We start from the raw sequence: 21,538 nt of genomic DNA, 5'->3' as shown, positions 1-21,538 counted from the left end.
GAACCGAAAACAGTTCCAGGAAGGCTTGGATCTCTGGTAGTACTGTCTATCAGCTGGAGCAACTCCCATCACCGATAGTATCCAATCCTCGTCGTGTTCATGCTGCTCCCTCCGTCCCTCCCTCCTCCTCCCTCTTCCTCCTTCTAGATAGCATGCTTTCTAGCCGCGGCAGCCCTTGAGGCGGACCCCCCATGGTGTCCCGCATACATTTTTCAAACTTGTTGAAATAAATGGGGATATTTTCGAATTTGTTTCGTAGATTTCAGCACTCTTGGTTCCACCTTATGAAAGGAAAAAATTCGAACCTAGAAAAAAATGGAGGAGAGGGAGGAGGGAGGAGGGCTGGAGGGAGGAGGGAGGGAGGGAGGGAGGGACGGCCCGGAGGGAGGGAGGGAGGGAGGGAAGCTTTTTCAACCCTTCTGGGTTGAGAAAGCAGAAGGGAGCGAGAGAGAAGCAAGGAGGACAAGAGAGATATCACATTGTCCAGCACGCACATCATCTTCACCTTAAGTCTAACGATACATCTCTTGGAGGGATCAGCAGAAAGCTCGACTAGAAGCCGATCTATGTCTTGCTGCTTCGTCGAGGTCTCTTTCATCCCTCCTCTCTTGCCCACGAACAATCGCTCGCAATGCGCCGGCACGAGAGAAAGAAGCTCCTGCAAGCTAACGGATCAGCATAAGCGAGAGAGTAAGGAAAAGATGAAGAGAGGGGAAGGAAAATGGAGGGAGGTCATCAGTCATGCAAGGAGAAAAGGAGGGAGAGAAGAGAAGGAGGGAGAGAGAGAGGAGAGTGACGGGAGAGGAGAGGATAGGAGAAATCAGGAGAGGAGGGAGGAAGGGAGGCGGGGAGATCAGGGGAGGGAGAGGAGGGAGGAGAAAGAGGAGTTTTATCCCCACGTCTGACCTCGTCTGCAAGAGAGTCATACACCACAGCGTCTGCTCGCTTCAAAACCTCTTGCGCCCTCACTGTCAGGTGCTCTACCCCTCCAATGCCAGCCCCCACGATGAAAACTCTTGCTGCATTCTCTGTGTGCCGGCCAGCGCTGGCAGCGAGCACAGTAGAGAAAGATGATAAGGACAGTGAGGGAGGGAACAACTTGTAGCGATGGCTGGGGGAAGGGGACCGTCTGAAGGCAGAAGGCTGCCCGTATGATATCAATCTGCTTGTCAGGACTGGGGACACGAAGGCAGGGGCGCCTGCATGGAGCGCTCGTTGAGCTGACTGTACCAGGAGGAACCTGCAGACGAAGGTGCAGACGCCTAAACGTGGTCTGGCAAAGAGGAGGCAGCGAGAGACAGTGGAGGAAAGGCTAAGACGCCTGAAGGAGGTCAGGAGGATCTTCAACACCGAAGCATTAGTCACCGCATCCCTCGAGCCTGGGAGAGGAGCTCTTGTTGGATCAGTCAGAGGCCCCTCGGAGCAGCTTGCTGCTACAACCTCTCATGTCGTCGGTTGCTGCTACAACCTCTCATGCCGTCTCTCCTTCTGTCTCCGCCGCGTCCGCCTTCACCCCCTCCACCTCCCCGCATTCCGATTCCACCCGGCAAGCAGCTCGGAACTTAGACAGCGGCCCGGGCAGCCGGGCGGCCTCAGTCGACTCTGTGACTTGGCCGTCCGATGGACAGTCACTACTCCGACCGGCGGCGGACCCGGCAGGCCTGAAGCCTCTGACAGCCAAGCTCGGTAGACAGCACTGAGAAGAGTACCAGGCCCTGATATGCTCAGCTCATCGCCAGCTCTGATGGTGCGGCATGATCCGGGCCGATGATCGCCGCCGCCGCGGCCGGGTGCGTTCAGGTACAGTGCGCGGCGTCTAATGCCTTCGGCGGCGGCCTCAGCGACATCGCTGACATGGCGCGGGGGAATGGTCCGCGCGCAGTTAAGTGAAGGTGTCAGTTACGTTTCAAGTTTGGGGGACACTGGCAATTGGCAGGAGTACCGTACTACGGTAGAGCTGCAGTGTGGCCGGCCAGTGCCTACCGTTGAGCTGCCGCACGTAGACGGCAGTGCGGGGTTGCGGTTTGGCTCATCCTGAGGCCGTACGGTATGCACAGCGTGACTCAACTCAGGTTTATTTAGACTGTGAAGCTGCTTGGCCGATCAAAACTTTTGAAAAAAGCTCGCACGACTCGACAAAATCGACTGGCGAGTCACTGTGGGTTGTGGGACCTGAGGATCTCCGGAGCCGATGGTTAAGTTCCACTCTGGATACCGTGAGCAGCCTGTTAGGTCGAGTTCGGCTGTCCCTGGAACTCAGTGCGGCGAGGCAGCATGTCTACACCATTAGCCCCCCGTTGACCTGTCCCGCCAACGAAAACCGTTGAAATACCGGGGGTGTCCGCTAATCCTCAGCACTGGCTTCGCTTCCCTCCCAGCTCTGCTCCCGCTGTAACGAGTTTGGATCCTAAAAAGACATTCCATCAACTCTCGCAGCCAAACGCCATCACATAGGAGGTCAGAGGTACCAACCTGTGACGAGCTAGGTTGCTCTCCGGCGCGCCATGGACGGTACCTGCGGCAGGACTCCTGGGTCAGTGGGAGTGTACGATTGCACGAGGCTACACTCTAACCCTTTGGGCTTGCTGGCAGACCACTTGGCTGCTGCCCGCATGAGGTTGCGATTCATTCCTTGGGATCGCAACTGCGTGCCATCGCCGCTGTCATGAGAGTCAGTCCTGCCTTTGAAGGCATCACAAGCCCTGTCAGCTTCTTACCTCACAAGCTCTGTCAGCTTTCTGCACCACATGTCATATGTCTCCCTATGCACTTGAACCTGGAAGGCAATGCCGAACAAGAACTTGAGCTCGAGGCTGAGTTGGTGTCAGTTGCTGTCGGGAGGTCCTGGAGACGTATACCGGTTCAGCTCTGGTAGAGGTATGCCTGCTACTTCAGCCCAGTGGGCATTGCTGTAGTAATATCCATCCTCGAACTTTGAGGATATCATGGCGGCGGTCAAGTACATTCGCTGTCACCACTTTAGAAACCAGAAGTTGACACTTCGGTGGTTCGATCAACCTGGAAGGAGGTAGATCTTAGAGGTATGTACACTTTCTTGTCTGTCTTGTTCTCGCCCATGATACTGTAGAGCCTCTCAATCAAGACCAGAGCAACCACAAGGTTGCAAGGCGACAGCCCTCCGTATTTGTAAATCCTCTTGATGTAGGCGTGTGCCTGACGGCGACGTTCAGCATAGAAGCAAACATACAAGCGTGAAGGCGTACAGATATAGGAGGAGGTGTCCCGTAGAAAGAAGCTATGAACGAGGTCGAGTCTAGCTGGTGCGGTTTCTTATCGTTTGCCTCCACTGCAGACTCGATGGCAGAGGCGACCACCTGCATCAAGACACGCTAAGGGACGAGAGCCAATCGAGCCCCTCCACTGCATACCTGCACCAGGTATTCTTGATCGTCTGCATCTTTGTCCAGAGCCTTGCACATCTCTTCGAAACTGATTCTGTGATCCACCTTTCCACCACGCATTTGTGTAATAATTGTTGTTATGATATCCACTTCTGAATTCATTTTAGATGCCAGAAATGCCTCCATGGTGAGTTCGGAGCAGTCAATAACACCCAATCTTTGATATGGATTGAAATATTCACAGCTCTGCTGCTTATCACTCCTTCATGACCTCATGCGGAGCTTGTTTCTGCCCGCGCGGTTCAGAGAAATACTTTTTCGATTTCAAGTTGATGTGAGCCCTCCTTGCTTCCAATATGATATCAGCCTGAGAAAACAGGTTAGAATGATTGCAATTAAAGACATTCAGTTTCAAACGCGGCATTGCTAGTATGAAACTAGTGTGTTGCTATCTCCGCGCCAACGAGTATCTTGACCAGTGGACTCATATCGAGACCTGAACCTCTCAGGTGCGTAAAGTTCAAATCATTGATTTCTCAACACCCCTGAAAACAGCAAGTGTCTTTGAATTTCCTTTCAAATCTCTGAATGCTTTTGGTTCATCAAAGTTGGTCGATATTCTTGTCTGTCCTCCAATCGTCTATGTAAAGACTTTTTTTGCTTTCATCGTCGAGCTCATACCACCTCTGTCAACCTCTTCAACCCCTGCATTCGTCCATTCTTCTTTCCTTCCTTCCTCTCTTCCTCTTCCTCCTTCTCCTCCCCCTCCCCCGCTGCATTGTCTATCTTTGACATCGGTCGTAGCCATCGCGGCGGAGGAGCTATTCCTAATTGCAGATATATCCGCTATTAGTCTATTTACTACCCCCCGGCCTGCAATATCATTTCCATCTACCCCACGTGTCTTCCAAAAGATAAGACTCAAGGGGGTAGTCTCAGACCTGCTGTACATCTCACTTTTCTATATGCACCTTCTATACCAGATACAAGAGTACTCTACCTATCCCCTGTGGGAGAAGTTATCGACTACCCCTACCCTCTTAATTGTGCTCCGGGCAACCATCCCCCTTCAAATGCCGGTTCCAGGCCCCTTCATCCGTAGTACCCCCACCCCCCCACCCCGATGCTATAGTCCCCAGAAGGACAACCCCTGGAGCTATAACTATTTTGACAGTCAAACTTAAAAAACTAGTTTTGATATTTCTGGTAAGAGTCAATGGTCACAGGTACAAACAAATAGTACTGAGGGGACACTTATAATGACTATGGCAAGATACAAATTACCCCAGCTAAATTTGGTTTTAATGTAGCATTCAAGAAACCCGTACTACCAACTCAAACCGACCCGGCCCCGGGCCCGGGGCCCGGGGCCGCGGGCCGATCGGACCGTCCGATCGGACGGGCGGCCCGGAGCCCGTCCCGGATCGGACTGAGTCCCCGGCCCGGCCCCCGAGTCCGACTCGTGACAGTGGCGGCCGCCCGGCACTGCTCGGCATTGTAGAAGTGAAGTGACGCAATTCGAGGCTATCAGTAGTATGGCCGCTATGATGCCATGATGCCATCCGATGAAGTTCGGCGGCGTCACGGCGAGTCACGAGTCACCGTGGCAGCGGCCAAACTTAATGTGCGGCAGTGCCGACCGGCCGAGTCGGCGGCGGGCCGGCGCGGCGAGCGCGGCCCACTGGGCCAACGGAGTTCAACTCACTGTCAGTTGTCACTGCAGTGTTTACTATTCAGTTCACGGTTCTTACCGTACCGGCGTACCGTAACGTACCGTTACGGCCAGGCTTGCCGCAACCCGGTGCGGCGGCGGCGGCAACCGACCGACCTGGCACTGGCAGTCGGACCATGTCGGATCGGACCGTTGCCAACGGTTGAACGTTGCCACTGGCAAGTTGAACGGTTCCGAAGTTCCGAGTTGCCAAAGGGTGGCGGCGCCTGGGGCCCGGGCCGGCGGGCAACGTGCAGTGCGGCCAGCAGTGTCAAGGATTACTCTTTGAGTTCAACTAGCCTAGTAGGCCCGCGGCCTTGTCAAGAGATGTCAAGCGGAGGCTGTAGGCGAAGGATAGCAAGCTGATCGGACCGACGGGTCACAAGCACCCCAGAAATCTTCGCACGTGAAGTCGGTCAGTCAAGCGAGAGACGGGACTTAACGATAAGTTGCTCCTCACCAGGGTCGCTGTCAGCGATCGGATGCCATGTATACCTGCCGATCAAGACTCTCAGAACTGTTTCTTCCTCGAAGATTGAGTACCTAGTGCCATCGGCGGCATCTGAGCCTTGGGGATCTTCTAGAGGATCGGCAGCAGGCGGAGGATCCAGTCCGAGGGTAGCTATCATGGCGAAGGAGGACGTTAGGAGCGGGGAGGGAGCATGTGTCATGTACCGTCAACGATTCGCACTCCGGGAGCTCTTCGACAGGTCGAGCCGGGGGTGCATCCCCTGAGCCCTCTGCCATAAGACGCGGCAACCTAGTCAAACAATCTTATGACCTTTTGATGCGAGGAACAGGGATAACAAAGCAGTAGAAAACAGCAAAGGGATAGCAAAGCAGTAGAAAACAGCAAAGGGATAGCAAAGCAGTAGAAAACAGCAAAGGGATAACAAAGCAGTAGAAAACAGCAAAGGGATAACAAAGCAGTAGAAAACAGCAAAGGGCGCTGAATGAGATCAAGTCAAGCTCGTGGTCAAGGGACGGAGAATCTGATCAGGTCAGTGGTGTAGCGTGAAGCACCATGCTCGAATTGGCAGCCGTCGAGTCGGAGCTTCCAGCTGCAACGTCGGCAGTGCCCGTGTCCACGCTGAGCCATGCCGAGGGATCGGCGTTGGGGTAGGAGAGGTCTACAGGAGACACGCCTGCTCAAACAGCAGCAGAGTCATTGTCACCATCGCTCTTAGTGAAGTAGAGCAGGAAAGGATGCGAGCTTACCGTCAACATTGGTGACCCGAACAACCTGCCCGATAGAGTTTGTTTGGAAAGTATCTTGGCCACTGACATCGAATAGCCGAACAAACCTATGTGCAAACAACATCAGTAGAAGAATCGTTAGAAACAATCTCCCCCACGTGTGGATGTCAGAAAACCTGTGGCAGGGTTTCAATCTTCAGAACATGGCAAACCAAGAAAAGTCTCGAAACGAAACCAGGCAGAAAGGGGCGAAGGGAATAGGAGAAAAGGGGAGAGTAGGTAGGGAGGGAGGTCACAAGAAGGTAGGTAGGTAGGTAGGTAGGTAGGTAGGTAGGAGGGGAGGGGAGGGGAGGGGAAAAGATAAGGATGGAGTGATGGATGGAGGGAGGGAATACAGGAGGGAATAAGATAAGGAGGGAGTTAGAGGGAGGGAGGGAGGAGGAAGGGATCGATTTAGAAAAGCTGCCATACCAAGGATACACCAGAGCACGAGACAAGAAAAACTCAGCAGGTAGACGAGAAGAGAGGGAGGCTGAGGACCAAGACCGTGCAGTCGTGCTTCACTGCAGCCTCTACCACTTACATGCCGGGCTAATTCCGTACCTTGCACTACTTGTGACAATCGTTTGACTAGCGCTGTCAAGCCTCGTTTCGTTCGCACCGTATACGCACACACACAACAACAAACGAGCGTTTTCCTCTCAATGCCACTCTATCGATAGAGATCAACAGCATCAGAACTCTGCAGGCTTTTCTTTGCTGTAGCTGCGGATGGTCTTGATGCTGTTAGTGCCAGGGATGGATGCGTAAGTAGACGCTGAGTGTGAACCCTCGTCTGTTTCGGCAGCAAAGAGCTTGCATGAATGTCGCTGTCCATTCAGCAGGATCCTTGCGCTGCTGCTCGTCGTGCAGATCCCTGCCGCCCTGCTTCTCGTGCATTCTGTCGCTCGTCCAGTAAGTGTTTTAAGTGTTTGAGCTGCCTCTGCTTTGGCCCTCATCTTTCCCTGGTAAGGCATGATGTAGGTTGCTCTATCCTCTGCCTAGCTTTGGATTGCCTTTGATGATTCCAATTGATTTCTTTTCGCTCCCGTGCGCTCTCGCGCACGCTCTCTGCCTCCTTCGGATCATTCAGACTCAAGTAAAACGACACACAGAGGAGATGGAAATTCTGCATTCGGAGCCGCTGGTTCAGGGAACAAGTTGTTAGGATCAGGGAGAACAAGCAAGATCCAATCATAACATCACTTGTTGCAGCAAATCAGATGCTGTAACGTTCTCAACAGCCTTCGTACTCAACATCTGAAAAAGTTGTGTGAATTAATCTCACTGTCGAAAACGACGACCTCCCCCCCCCCCCCCCCCCCGAACGAGTTGTGATTTCAATGCGGAGAACAAGCTCGGCGGAAGAGCAGCAACGGGAAAGTTGCAAAGATGATGCATTCATGGTCAGACCTGCTGTACCCTCAAGATGGTCAATTCAGTGCAGAGGAGAACCACAGCTACAAGTGATATGCAGGCGACATTCGAAAAGATTTTGAATTCATTCAATCCTAAAATTTTATGTTGTTTGATCCTCCTAGGACAGTGCTGCGTATGTGAACTTGTAAGTAAGATCTTAAACTTTCTTCTTCACGCAAAAGGCTAACAAATACAAGGAGGGAATGATCCAGACTATCTTTCTGAGATACTTGCGTACGTCCAGCACACAGTAAACGAGCAAAGCAGCTTCCATGCCAATCGGACAGAGGCGACGTTTCTCTTGGAGACGAATCTTTGAAGAATCTGATTGATGGTGGTCATAGAAGGGTTGTTGTGTTTCATTACAAAACAAGATATCCTATAATACAATACCATACATTTAACGAGCTAGCTATTTTACAACTGGTAGAAAAAGCAAGTTGCCAACATACCAATTCAAAATCTACACAGGAAAACCACCAATGTTAAGTTTAGAATCTATACATGGGTGCGGAATCAGCAGACGCGAGCACCGACGGATTCATTGAGGTCACGCCTTGATATCGCTTTGGCAATGCACGTTTGGCCCGTTGCGGGGTAAGAGTCATCAAAACGTCTGATAGTGTCGACCCATGTCTCCATGGAAAGATCCTTCCTTTTTGCATTCATGTCATCGATGCATATCGAATCGAAAGCAACACGGATTGATTGATCTTCGTTGTACCCGCGGAAACGCGCGAAATCCGTGACCAAGTTATCCTCAGTACTCACTGGTGAGACAAGGGGCTTGTACCCATAAAAATCCTCAAATGATTCCTTTGACAATTGCATGATCCTCTGGCTGTCTTTTTTTGTCCTTTGGATAGTTTTTACCATTCGACACGCAGCGCGTCAATCTGACTCTGAAGTCCGAGGAGCTTCGGAGAGGGCAGTGTTCTGATAGGATAGGTTTCAAGAAAGGAGGAGCAGGAGGAGCAGGAGGAGCAGGAGGAGCAGGAGGAGCAGGAGGAGTAGGAGGAGTAGGAGAGGGAGGAGGAGTGGGAGAGGAACAAGTTGGATCTGTCGGAGATTGGGTGACGGGGGGCCAACGACGAGAGCGCAAAGGGATATATTGGCAGGCAAAAGTCCAGATCGCAATGTTTGGGAAAAACTGTCAGCGAATCTCAGCAGAATAGAACTGTTTGATGTCATCATACTTATTTTTGTCAGAACATACAGCGATTCGTCAAGTTACGGCTCTCCAGAAAGTGCAAAAAAATGTTTTGAAGGTGAAAAGAGATCTTTTGTGCCCTATATTGCTAAATTGAATCTGTCATCATTGAGTCAAGTGGGGTTCATCAGCGAGAACCCCTCCCTGTAGACAGTAAAAAGGGTGGGGTCCTTCCGGTGTCATTACGCGCATTAACACCTCGGAGAAGTGGCTTGTCGATCTCGTTGATCTCCGGAAATGAATCGTTTCTTTTTCACAACGTTTTGAAAGGGCCTTTGCTGTATCCTCTTACAGGCTCTGGGTGTCTCGTGACAGGGGAAAACCCTACCCCACCCCATCATATCCATTTTGAGCCCTTTAAATGACCCGGTAGGTGTAGGGAATTGCTTCCTCTGGTTCCTCCAGCGCTGCGGCTACTTGTCACGAGGCGGTTTTAGCAATTGGAAACCAACTCGAACCATTTGTACCGCTTACTCTACATTTGGTAGCTTTGCAATACAATCAGGAATCTTTAAAAATATATGTAAAAGGCTTCAGTACCTTTTCCTTATACCAGTTGAACATGGCTCGCTGCCGCGCCTTCTTCGGGCCCTCACATGTCCTACGTTCCATACCTTTACTACTACCTTTACTACTCTACTGATACTCTGAGGCTTTTCTAGACCCCACCCCTCAGTCTTACTGGCCTATCTCTCCTGTCACCCCTTCTTGATAATAAATTTACACCGGTCCTCACAGTACCCCCGGAGAGCATACGGTGTCTATTGCACATAGCCTAGAGGATATTCCAGGCAAACCCGCCTCGCTAGACAGAGGTATCTCCGGCTGACGGGAGATTTGTTTAAGATCGGGTGTCAACAGCCATGAACTTGCGGCTATCCGGCACCAAAGAAACCAGAGCATGTTGAAATCACTCCTTATTGTGAAAAAAGGGCATTCGCTGCGGCCTCCACCCATGGCCTCCGAGCTGATCTCGAGATAATAGTGCTGCCTTGTACTGGGCCTGTCGGTGTGACCTGACTGCCATCATTAACCGCCGCTGACCGACGGTGCCATGATCGTTCCAGGGAATCCGGGCCGCCGGAAACTCTTGGGCCGGCAACCGTTGAACACTCACCTGGGCTTTGTACCACGATCGGACTCCCGTGAAGTGGCTCCTGATACTTACCTTTGAGTAAAGATGTGTCAGGGCTCTCGTCTTCTTTACTCAAATTGAAGTGCTCCTGATAGGTTTGGTTCTCGCTGTCTTTTCTCTTCTCGCCGTTTGGCCTGTGCGACAGTGTCAGGGTCAAGCCTCCTCCATGATACTTGCGAAGTCGTACAACTCCTTGCTGCATGTGCACCTTCCTGCTAATTGTTTTAATGAGCTTTTCCAATGTTGAATGAAGTTTCCTCTCCATCTTGAAGGATCGAGTGCACGAATTGTACTGATGGCCGCTGATCATACCATTTGTCTCATCTCGTAATTGTTTTGATGGTACCGTCCGCAACGCATATATCTTCATTCAATGACGGCATCAGGATACGGAAGTTTTGTGCGCAAGGATCTTCATCTCCATCGAATGGAGATTCGGCCCCTGATCCGCTGAGGCATGAGGCATGCGTGCCTTGTGCCATGGTGCTGCTGTTCGCTCCATTCGGAAGCATGATCGCCCCCATCAATTTCGTAATTTCCTCGTGTAATTTGAAACTTTTGAAACTTGAAATTCATCGAAATTCACATTTGCAGATAGTAAAGTTGATACCGAACCTGATTTGCAATTTGCACTCTACGCAAATTTTACGGCCAGAATAACGTCACCGACAGTAGCGTACCGGACACACCTAGTAACCAAGACGACCGTTACGTACGGTTTCGACTCGGGCCACGGCAACAGTGCTGACGAACTCGGAATCGGAAGAGGACTCGGACCGGGCTTCCGAGGCTAGCCCGGCCGCTGAGCCGCCGGCTGAGTCTTGCTAAGGTCTCAGTCTCCGGCGCACTGCACTCAGTGCCAGTCACCGTCCGATACGGTCGAGTCAGTGCTTGGGTTTCACATCCCGGAGTCCTAGCGGTGGCACTGTACGTACATGGCAGTCTCAGCCTACGGGAGTCACTGTCCGATCTCTCATGTGCTCCTCAATTCTGGTTTCAAGAGTCAAGTTTCGTGCCGCAGTGCCAGTGTGCATTCAGTAAACGGAGTCCGACGGGCCGAGTCTTCAACTTGCGGCGGGCGGCAAAAACAGTTGAACTCAGCCCGCCTGTGTCTCGGAACTTCGGAAGGCTTGCCAGTTACTTTGGCACACTCAGTGACTGGTACAAGCCTCAACAACCGTTGACCGTTAGCCAGTAGGCTCGTACGGTCAGTCACTGCCGCGAGGGCCCGGCGAGTCAGTGCCACCGCGGGACGTCACGTCCCGCCACCGTGTCCCGCGGCTGTGCCGGTGGCATTATCAGCATTACTCAGTGACGCCGGATGCGGCCCCGGACCGGCGGGATCTTCCGGGCCTCCGATCATGACATGATGACTGTCAGCCCCGGCCTGCCACGGTGCCGCAGTCACTCCGCTTCCCTCGGAGGCTTGCACTTTGCTCCGAGCCAGGTCCGCGGGCCGGGGTCTGGTATCATATCCCATCACTCGAGTCATGGTCAAAAACGCCTCCAGTAGCCTGTGTGTCGTAGGCTTTGACTCAGTGAGTAAACTGCCGTGCTGATCGGACTCCTCAGTTCGAGGCCTGTGCGTCAGTGTCAGGGTCAAGCCTCTTCTCAAGCCTCCTCGACTCTCCTGATTGTCCTCGTACTGATTTTTAACTTAACTTTGAGTAAAAAGTCAGTTCGGACTCCAGTGACTCGGCGAATCGGACCGGGACCCTCGGCCGCCGGCGGGGCGGGGCGGCCCGGGCCCGGCGTCACTGAAGTAAGGATTGTTGTCCTAAAAGGGGAAGCGGCGCCATGTTCGGTGAGAGCTCAGAAGTGACCGCTTGAGAGATGAGCGGCAAATGTTGATGACGATGCTCAAGACTTGTTCGAGTGATGGGATGAAGTTGTAGTCAAGGCTTGATGTGGTGAAGTTGTAGTCAAGGCTTGATGTGGTGAAGTTGTAGTCAAGGCTTGATGTGGTGAAGTTGTAGTCAAGGCTTGATGAAGTCATGCCGTCAGGTTGTAGTGAAGACTTGCATGTGATGAACTTTGAGCTTGCTCTGATCGCAATATAGCTCATCTCTATTGCTCCTAGAATGTCGTAATTGACTAACATGAAGATTTTGTCTCCCGATGTTTCCTTCCGTGAAACAAATGGTGTTTCATCCTAAGACTGTTTGTCTTTATGTGACCTTTGTGTCAGCCGCGCTGCAGATTCTCCTTCTGACATGTCAGCAGGCCTCATTCAGAAGATCCATTGCGCCAGACAGTTTTCGCAGCTATGGGGGGAGTCCGACACGAGCATGGATCGCAATGACAGGTTAGCTGAAGGAGGGGATCTAGGAGGAGGACGCTAACGTTGTGATCCAGTACCCTGGACCCTGCCAAGGACCCGGACGAAGTCTATGACATGTACGCAAGTCTCCGTATCTCTGTCTTCGGCTGCTCATACAACACACAGGTATGAGAGCTGGCACCATCCCGAGTGGGCGCAGGGGGAAGATCCAGATGGCGCGGGCTGGTAGGACGACAGGGCTGGCAGAGGCACAGGATCAAGTTTGTCTTGACCTCCTTGTTGTTTGCTCTCATCGTGTGTTGAAAAGAGAAAGATACGTTCTTGCAAAGCTTGTTCGTCTCTCTCTTTTACAGCGTGAAGTTGTAGAGCACGTCGTAGAAGCAGATGGGCTTGAGGTAGTGGGGCAGCAAGGATGCAAAGTTGCTCGCTTCCTCGCTGAAGCTGCAGCCTGACAGATCTGTTTCACCGTTGTTGTCAAACTGTCGGTGGCGAGTCAGACTAACACTGGAGGAAAGACACTTTACCAGCAGGTAGTGACCAAAGGCTGCTACATGGACCGCAGCCTCCCCTCGAACCTCCACCTGTCCACTCCGTCATGCAAGAGGAGGGAGCTAAAGAGGATCTACCCAGATGCGCCAAGGATGGAGCCCGGTGGAAGGAGCGGCAAGTCCGCTGGCGAAGTAGATGAAGTAGGAGCTGTCCTTTCGCCTAGTCGCGACCTCGTTGCTCCCGGCATCGGTTGAGAGTGTGTTCAAGTTCCATGCTGAGATCTGAGAGACGTTCAGGAAGAGCAGGAAATAGAGAGGGAGAGAAAGGGGAGGAGGGAGGGGAGGAGGGAGGGAGGGAGGGAGGAGGGAGGGAGGGAGGAGGGGGGAGGGAGGGAGGGAGGGAGAAAGGTGGAAGCGGAGAAAAGGGGGTGCATCAGAGCGGGTGCTTCAAATGACGCAGGAGTGCGAGAGGAGGGACGATGAACCTGATGGTTGGGATCATGGATTATGAGCGCCATGTGCGATGGGCCGTCGAGGGACAGGGAAAACTTCCTCCCTGCTGCAAAGTTACATCCTCCTCCCTCTCCCTCGCTCGACCTTGAGAGCTCCCCGTCTCCTTGGTGACCGTGACTTTCAGCTTCCGTGATTCACTGATGGGGGGAGCCCTGAAGGGAAATCAGAGGAGAAAGATAAAATATCGGAGTTCGACTTGGCAGGTAGGAGCCAACCCCCTTGTAACTCATCGGAAAGAGGAAAGAACCAGGGTAGGTTGCACGCCAGCCCTCCTGCTGCTGGGTCAGGCAAGGGATGGTAGGGAGGAGACGAACGGCAAGGATGCGCCTTGGCTTCTTCCCACTCCTTCACACCTGGCAGGAGAGAGAAGGGGAAAGGGTGTAGCGTGTTAGGGACGACGATTTGGTGTGCAAGCTCTTGCCTAGACGACGGAGAGGCTGTAACGCGAGAGTGTCCATGCCATTGATCCAGAGACCAGAATCGAGAAAGGAGGAGGAAGAGGAGGAGGAGGAAGAGGAGGAGGAAGAGGAAGATAAAGTGCTGAGAGACCTTCTCTCAACATGCTGCACGAAAAGTCTTTTCGGTCGCTCCCGAGAGTAGGGACTCTTCTCCTTGCTGACTATGACTTGATAGCCAGTGAAGAGGAGAAGGACGAGGCCGATGAGCCGGGTTTGCTTGGGAGAAGATCGCAGCCCACCAAGAGCCGAGCATGGGATTAATGTCAAGATAGCTACAAAGAAGCCAACGATGGCAGAGATGAAGACGTCGGGCTTCAAGATCATGCCACATCTTCCCATGACAGGGAGGAAAATGGCAAGAACAGTTCGCATCACCTTGTGAGGAACGAAGTGACGAGAAGGAGTGAAGATCGAGAATCTCAGTCACCTCAACCCAGTAGAGAACGGGAGGAAGGCAGCAGACGGTAAAGAGAAGAAAGAAAGAAACATTGAAATCTGCATGAGATCTCGTGAGAGGAGAAAAATGATACAAGCTGGCACTCTTGTACCCGAGCCATGAAGAAATTTGAGTCTGCTCAGCTTCCTTGAAAACATGCTCCCTACATCGATGGAGTAGACCACCACCACCAATGGAAAGGTCCACAACATCACCACATACGCTGAGCGAATTCCTGCCGATAATACCATCAAGCCCGTCATAGAAAGTGTATGCAGCATTTCATAATCATTCTCCGTATTGGGCACTTCATCATCACCACCACTACCATCACTACCTTCTCCTCCTCCCTAATTACCGAGCAATGTCATCGCTGCTTGACCGATAGACAAGAAAGCTGCTCCGCCCAAGATGGAGGAGGAAGCGCTGTTTGCCTTTCGTGATGTGAGAGGGGTCATACAAGCGCTCCGAGTACCATCGAGTGAACGAGGAGAGCAGATGCCAGAGCAGGAGGGAGGAAGAGGAGCATTGCGTGTTGGGGATCGCTGTCGATGATCAGATAAGTTTGACAAGAAACAAGACGCAGACAAGGACAGAAATAGAGATTGAGCGACTAGATAGCAAGGGTTGAACTCTGCCATCAATCAAGAGCATCAAAAGCAATCATCAACAGTAAACCATCAACAACAAGCTAAAGACATCTCCTTAGATCGACGAGCTTTTCAGACTCACCTGTACCATGAAAGCGGCGACCAGGACATCATGACAACTCCTATCACGACCGAGGCAAAGATGATGACGATGAATCGCACCATCGCATTCCCAACATGGCGGAGCAAGAACAACGACCCCCGTTTATCAAGGATCCACAGAAGCATCGAGGCAGCAACTCCGATGTTGAGGAAAAAAGCGAAATCCGCAGAATACCAGAACAAGTGAACACCCAGGAAATCAAAGAAGACATCGTCATTTTTGTTGTGCTCCGTCCCATTCAACTTTTGCAGGGTTGCAAGGTCCTTTGTGTTGGCCAGGTTCATGCAGAGCCGATACAAATGCTTGCCTTCGCGACCAAGGTTGTACTCCTTCAGCCGTTCAAGCTTGTCTTCAGCGGCATGGTAGCCGTACCCCTGCCATTCGGAGTCAGACTCTGCTGACTGACAACTCAAATCCTCACATTCTCCACGAAGATGATGTCCAAACCCGGTATCTTGCCAAAGTCTCTGAAAACACTCAGGTCTGTTTCACCCGGGAAAATCTTCGAGCGGAAGATTTCATCTGCTATCACATTTCCTACAAGATCCTGTTAACTTGTGCAAACGGTGCGCAAACAGAAAACAAGAAAACCTCGGGGATATTTCGTTGCCACCTTGTAAGCGTTGATAAGCGGAGAAGCCTTGGAGGCTGTGTCAGAGGAACTGATATGAATGATGTCGACATTGAATGGCAGAAAGACAAAAAGTGACAAGATTGGGAAATTAGGACGTGGATACGGTGACAGCTAGAAAGAGAGTAAAGTAGAAAGCTAGGTAGACATGGAGGCGTGTGATACTGCGATAGCGGATAGAGAGATCGAGAGGAGGACAGGGTAACGGGATGACCGGAGGAGAGGTAGAGAGAAGAGCAAGAAGGTAGGACAGGAAGATAGGAGAGGAGCAAGAAGGTAGGACAGGAAGATAGGAGAGGAGCAAGAAGGTAGGACAGGAAGATAGGAGAGGAGCAAGAAGGTAAGACAGGAAGATAGGAGATGATCTCTTCAAGGTTGTAATGAACCTTCGACGTCGTTCTTGTCAATAGCTCTCTCCCTCCGGACCCGATAGCTTCAAGGTTGATCACCTGCATGCTGCTTCACAGATCGTCCGTGTGTTGTGCTCGACCGGCTGGCTTACCGCTTTTACGCTATCAGCCCAGTTAGTAAACTCTTCAGCTTCTCTGCTCGGAGTCTCGTAGGAGATTGGAGAGCTGTTGACAATAAAACCATGTGCTGCGAGCCAGTTCGACTCCTCGGCGCCGTTGAAGAGAAAGAGAAGAGCATGGGACATGGAATGCCTGCCCGAGGCGACGAGCTCTGCTAGACCGAGCATGACGCCAACCTGTGGAAGATCAGGAGAAGAGGGCGAGGAGAGAGACGAAGACAAGGAAGAGCCTGCTCCAACAGACAAGAGAGGAGGCAGGATGAGACGGAAGGGAGGGGATAATTCAAGGAGGGGAGAGGAACACAAGGAGGGAAGTCACCTGCGACAAATCATCCCCCGCTCCTCTTGTTCCAATCGACGTGTCAAAGTGAGAATTCAGGAGGAGCGAATGCGCTCGGGACATTTTGTCCGCCCTGGGAGAAATTCGGCAAAGGACGTTAGTGACGTTGCTGTAGACGTTCTTCAGTCCTCCAAGGAAATCTGTATCGAACCTCCCACTCGTTTGCTGAGTCGCAACTTCTACCAGCATCGAGCTGTTGGAGTTGGCTCGGATCGCAAGCAGCGATTGGACCAAGTAGTCCCTCGCAACCTTCTCGTTCTGCAAGCTTCCTATCATCCTCACGCCAATGGCAGATAGCTGTTTGATATGCTCCATGCTCTTTACAGCATATGTCCGGTTGAAGCCATCGGGAGATTCGTTGTCTTCGTTGAAGTACTCTGACTGCATCTTGTCGGCAACGAAGACAACCACGATCGAGGATGCGAACAAGAGAACAAGAAACAGCCAAGTCGCCAGTGACGATCTTGACTTGATCTTGTTCTCTCTGATGACTCGAGTCACATCCTTGTGTGTCTCAACGGCCTTTGCCTTCTTCCCACGAGCACGAAACATCGTTGTCAACCAGTTGATCGATGCAATCTCCGTTCGCGTCCCTTACAAGCTCTCGACAGCGTCGTCCCTCACCACTGCTTCACCTCTCAACTCTCGTTCTGAAAACTTGTCTTCCTCCCTTTTTGTTTTGTTTCCTCCTTGTACGCCCTTCCTCTACTCTCCTGCTCTGCTCTGCTCTGCTCTGCTCTGCTCTCCTCTCCTCGCACTTCCCCGCGCGCTCAGCACCTCCCCCGCCGGATTCCGTGCAAGATTCTGTGCATCACTGTCAGCCTAGGGTTGGCCCGCGCCAAATTACTTTACTTAACTATCTGCTAACAAGGGTACCTGGCCTCGCCTCGCTACCCTTGAGCCGCAGAAGGTTCGGTAATGATGAAATTGGTTCCAGGGGGTAGGTAGGGTACTCAATTATGAGTGGGGGTACTTGAGAATTTAAAGGAGCGTTTCACGCGTGGCCCAGAGGTCCAGATTCCCAGAACCTGTTTGAAATATATTTCAAATATACATATTTTTAAAAAAAAAAAGGTGTATGCTGCAAGTTGTTCCAAAGACGGTAGGTAGGGGTAGTCATGATGGGTGGCAAGACATGGTGGAGAGCGTAAGGAGGGGCGGCGAGATGAGCTAGAAGGATGGAAGGAGATCCTTGCAGATGATGTGTGGAAGGAATCTGGATATAACCTGTCTCAGTGTTAGATCGGTATGCCATGCCGGACGTGAGAGAAATTCTTGTGATCGAGAGCTTGTTTTTGAGATGTCTGAGAACAAACATGTGGTCAAGATTATTGACTTGAGCATTCAAGTCTGCTGACTTCTCCGTGGACGAACCTGATTCTACTTGCTAGGCATGCGTCGTTTGCGTTGCTTGAGTTGCCCATCCTGCCGAGTCACGACATGACGAGCAGAGGAAGTCGATCGCAGAGAGTAAAGAGGATGACTCCATAAGTCAGCAGCTTCATAGCATGTACAGCAACAGTCCCACCAAGGCTTTGTCACGGGAGGAGTGGCAGGCGCTAGAGCAGTCGTCCCTCAAGGCTGTGGGGACCATTGTCGGCTCTCTGAAGACGATCTTGGGAGAGGTGCAAAGCGCTATCGATGGCAACTCGTTCCACCAGAACAACAACTCGGGTGACTTGTACAGTGAAGGGAAAAGGCATGAGGAGACTGAAGTGCAGGTGCGAGTGCCAATTGATGGTGGAGGAATATGATTGTGACTCGAGAGCGTTTGCTCGCATGTGTTAAGGATTCGTTTCAAGCTCTGGCCCAGCAGCGAAAGAGTGACTATGAAGACTTCATTGCCTGCATGCGGCAGGCGAACGCTGTCAGTCTCCCTTGTGTGGTGACTCACTGACCTCCTGACCTCCCTCTTGCCCAGTGGGATCTTCGCACGCGACTGCAAAGGTTTGTAAAGACTTTTAACGAGGGACCAAGGTACTCGAGAGACGTGAGTCGAGAGGTTGTACAGGTATTGAGTTGCTGCTCCTGCAGTCATAAGATTGTTGTCTGTCGTTGAGAACTTCTTGTGCTCATGCAGAATTTTCTCATCGACATGGAGAACTGGATGCTGCAGCATCCCATATGGATGAATCGAACAGCAGAGCTGCAGATCCGCGCACTTGACAGGTTAGTTGATTGACTCGTTGACACGCAAGGGTTGTGTTGTTGTGCGACAAGTCCTGGTATCGCGTGTTGTGTATTGAACTATCGCGCTACGATTCTCTGCAAGAGTGCTCTGACTCCTTACTGTGCAGTTTGGAGCAATATGTCACCACTCGCATCCACAAGCGAATTTTTGCACCCGACATGATGTCAAGGAAACGAGACTCGGAGCTCAGAATGAGGATCGCGCGACTGAGATTCATCGGGCCGGATCACTTGGACATCCCGGCAACGAATAGGAACGACGAGTCGTGGGAGAAGTCCGTAAAAGCTCTACAGGTACCAAGTCGATGATGATGACGATGATGGTGAATGTTTGTGGCATGTTGACATGTTTGGAGAATTTTGAAGGCTCTTGAGATAACGTGAAGATGCAGGTGATGTCTGAACGAACGTCTCCCATTGAGAAGCTTGATTGTATCCTGGAGGCCTCTCGGTAAGACTCAAGGCAGACGATGAGCTGGCGGGGCAGCAGCAGAGGGCACACTAGTTGCGATGACGAAGTTTGCAGGCATATCTGTTCAGCTCCGACCTTGAATGGTCTCCACACGACAGTGAGTTGCAGTAAAACGAGGAGAGAGGAGATGATGTCACTCGGTCAGGTCTCGGCAGATGATTTCCTTCCTGTCCTGGTCTACATCGTGCTGAGAGGTTCATGTCTGACTTGCCATGATCAAGGGTGACGTCACGAGCAGCGAACCCTTCCGAACTGCCTTCAAACATCGACTTCATCAGCGATTACCGATCTCGATCAAGGAATGTCGGGGAAGCAGCTTATTTTTTTACGCATCTCGCAGGTAGAAGAGGAGGAGGAACTGAGGGAAGGTTGTGTAGCAATGGTGGACGACAGATCGACGAAAGGCTCTTAGAACATCGTTTATTATCAGTTGTAGATGATGAAACAATAAGAGAAGAGGAGGAGAAGGGGGGAGGTAAATGAGGTGTCGGCTACACCATACATCCGTTTACATGGAATTATGGGCATCGATGATTTAGATGCCGTTTTACTCGCTGTTCAGGTGCACTGCACTTCATTGAAACCCTCGATGCTACTCGGCTCTCGATTGAACCCTCGGTAAGTTTTGTTTTTTCAATCAGCTCCGCTGCATTTGAGCGTCAACTGTCTTCACCCTGCTCATCGCTATTCATCGCACGCGCCCGTATCCTCATCACGCGCCCGTATCCTCAACTTTACACCTCTATCACCTCTTTCTTCTCCCATCGTCACCTTTGATGTTTTGATTGCCTTGTTTTGCAGCTATTTGACCGGCTGATGGAGAGTGAAGACGAAAACATCTACTCCTTTGTAACGGACTTATCTTCCATCAAGATAACCCCAGAGATCGACGTCAGCAGCCAAGACTTTCCTCCTACTAGCACCAACAGTTCAGCAGACGCTGGCGCAGGTAGCGAGCATGGTGAAAGCGACCCTAACGGCTCATCGCACAGCCTGGATGAGCTGGTGAGAGGACAAACTTTAGCTATGCGATGATTGTTCTTATCCCATGTCAGCAGGAGAGCGACTGGGAGCAGAAGCATATCCTGGAAGCAGGCGACGGAGAGAACGGGGATCCCTCTGGAGCAGGAGAGACATCACGGAGCAACGCGGGAGGAGGCTTGCAGCAGGTGCCCCATCCTTCCGACCCGCTGTCTACCCAGGAACGTCCTCAACAAGCTTGCAAGCACAAGGAGGAAGGCGGGACAGGGAGGTCAGAAAGCTGCGACCCTCTGACATCCTTCAGCAAAGAGCAGGACCTCGACTGGGTTCACATCTCATCAGGTCTTCCTCCTCTTCCCCTTTGTGCGCCTCCTCTAGTTCGATTACTCACATTCGTGTCCTTGTGTTATCTCCTTCTAACTCCTCCCCGCTTCCTCCTCGTTGCGTCTTCACTTGGCTCACGAGGGGTTACCTGCAGACTCAGTCCAGTTGGAGAGTCCTGACTCAAACGCCCCTCAGCAGTCTCCTCCTCGTTGGTCAATGAAGCCTCAGCTATCCAAGCACCTCAAGCCCACCGTTCAGATCGCCTCCTCTCCCAGTATCCTAGGCAGCACGGTGGAGTACAGCCCGGGTCACACTGCAAAGCTGCTAGATGACGCAAGAGACTCGAGAGTTCGACGCTTTGGAAGGTTTCCTGTCTTCCCCTCGACCCTCCGCCCTCCTCCCTCCACGTGAGAAACTGAGTCAAGCCCTTGCAGCGACGACCTCTACCCATGGGAGGAAGAGGGGGGGGGGAGCTGTTGGCAAGGTCAGCAACTTCACAGCTGTTATCCCTCCTCTGATCGCCTCTCAAGGCCCGCAAGATAGTCCGCAAAAGCTGGGGAAGAAGAAGACGTTGGCGGAACTTGGGCTGCTTGACTCCGTTGACAGGCGGTGATCAATCCTTGCATACCCATCATCTCTCAACCCTCTCTCCCCCCTTCCTCTTCCCTCCCCGTCTGTTACCCTTCACCGCCTGCCGTCAGTTACTCCTCATCTTCTCCTGTTCGTTGCTTTCAACCTCCTCCTTGCTCGTGCTTCTATGGTGATCATGTTCCTTGATTCGACGTTCTTGTTAGCTCGGACACGTCGCTCGGGAGCTCACGAGGCAGCGAAGGCTTGTAGGGCTCATGCTCATGCCTTGAGTCTGCCACATGCCGCTGACTTGACGTCCCTCAGGTTCGGGGAGGAGGGAGAAGGTCTCGGCTGGCTTATGATGAGCGGCGCGGCTGCTGGTTCCAAGACCTGACGGGTCTCATGACTGGCTTCGCAGTCTGATCATTAGTAGCCCCCGGTTCAAGTCTTGTATTGACTCGCCGGACAATCAAATCGGATTCCAAATGACAGTGGTGCC

At 52.0% G+C, this 21,538-nt stretch overlaps 4 protein-coding genes across 4 annotated transcripts; 2 read left to right on the top strand and 2 right to left on the bottom strand.

The window, feature by feature from the left end:
* Window positions 1-2,344: 2,344 nt before the first annotated feature.
* GUITHDRAFT_101596 (hypothetical protein) lies at window positions 2,345-3,440 on the bottom strand (the record flags this gene model as incomplete). Its single annotated transcript, XM_005839347.1, has 8 exons — window positions 2,345-2,407; window positions 2,473-2,515; window positions 2,574-2,678; window positions 2,718-2,813; window positions 2,859-2,968; window positions 3,019-3,174; window positions 3,225-3,335; window positions 3,390-3,440. The coding sequence occupies 8 exons, from the start codon at window positions 3,438-3,440 to the stop codon at window positions 2,345-2,347; spliced, it is 735 nt and encodes a 244-aa protein (XP_005839404.1).
* Window positions 3,441-12,172: 8,732 nt separating this feature from the next.
* GUITHDRAFT_101595 (hypothetical protein) lies at window positions 12,173-12,583 on the top strand (the record flags this gene model as incomplete). Its single annotated transcript, XM_005839346.1, has 4 exons — window positions 12,173-12,215; window positions 12,297-12,378; window positions 12,429-12,470; window positions 12,520-12,583. The coding sequence occupies 4 exons, from the start codon at window positions 12,173-12,175 to the stop codon at window positions 12,581-12,583; spliced, it is 231 nt and encodes a 76-aa protein (XP_005839403.1).
* A 118-nt stretch (window positions 12,584-12,701) lies between these two features.
* On the bottom strand, window positions 12,702-17,316 carry GUITHDRAFT_161183 (hypothetical protein; the record flags this gene model as incomplete). The annotated part of the gene is made up of 15 exons (XM_005839345.1): window positions 16,482-17,316; window positions 16,136-16,339; window positions 16,020-16,082; window positions 15,616-15,642; window positions 15,424-15,549; window positions 14,982-15,376; window positions 14,725-14,794; window positions 14,608-14,683; window positions 14,241-14,308; window positions 13,905-14,188; window positions 13,440-13,507; window positions 13,328-13,398; window positions 12,981-13,124; window positions 12,879-12,935; window positions 12,702-12,833 (listed from the first exon to the last, which is right to left on the bottom strand). The coding sequence occupies exons 1-15, from the start codon at window positions 17,052-17,054 to the stop codon at window positions 12,702-12,704; spliced, it is 2,358 nt and encodes a 785-aa protein (XP_005839402.1). The 5' UTR covers window positions 17,055-17,316.
* A 694-nt stretch (window positions 17,317-18,010) lies between these two features.
* GUITHDRAFT_101593 (hypothetical protein) lies at window positions 18,011-21,433 on the top strand (the record flags this gene model as incomplete). Its single annotated transcript, XM_005839344.1, has 15 exons — window positions 18,011-18,223; window positions 18,292-18,369; window positions 18,424-18,513; window positions 18,583-18,671; window positions 18,800-18,986; window positions 19,085-19,143; window positions 19,219-19,261; window positions 19,310-19,358; window positions 19,403-19,504; window positions 19,727-19,782; window positions 19,966-20,169; window positions 20,223-20,333; window positions 20,665-20,776; window positions 21,000-21,078; window positions 21,364-21,433. The coding sequence occupies 15 exons, from the start codon at window positions 18,011-18,013 to the stop codon at window positions 21,431-21,433; spliced, it is 1,542 nt and encodes a 513-aa protein (XP_005839401.1).
* Between the last annotated feature and the right edge of the window lie 105 nt (window positions 21,434-21,538).

This window comes from Guillardia theta (assembly GCF_000315625.1).
Source record: "Guillardia theta CCMP2712 unplaced genomic scaffold GUITHscaffold_8, whole genome shotgun sequence".
Classification (NCBI taxonomy): Eukaryota; class Cryptophyceae; order Pyrenomonadales; family Geminigeraceae; genus Guillardia; species Guillardia theta.
Note: the sequence above shows the minus strand (reverse complement) of the source record. Positions and strands in the feature narration are given on the sequence as shown.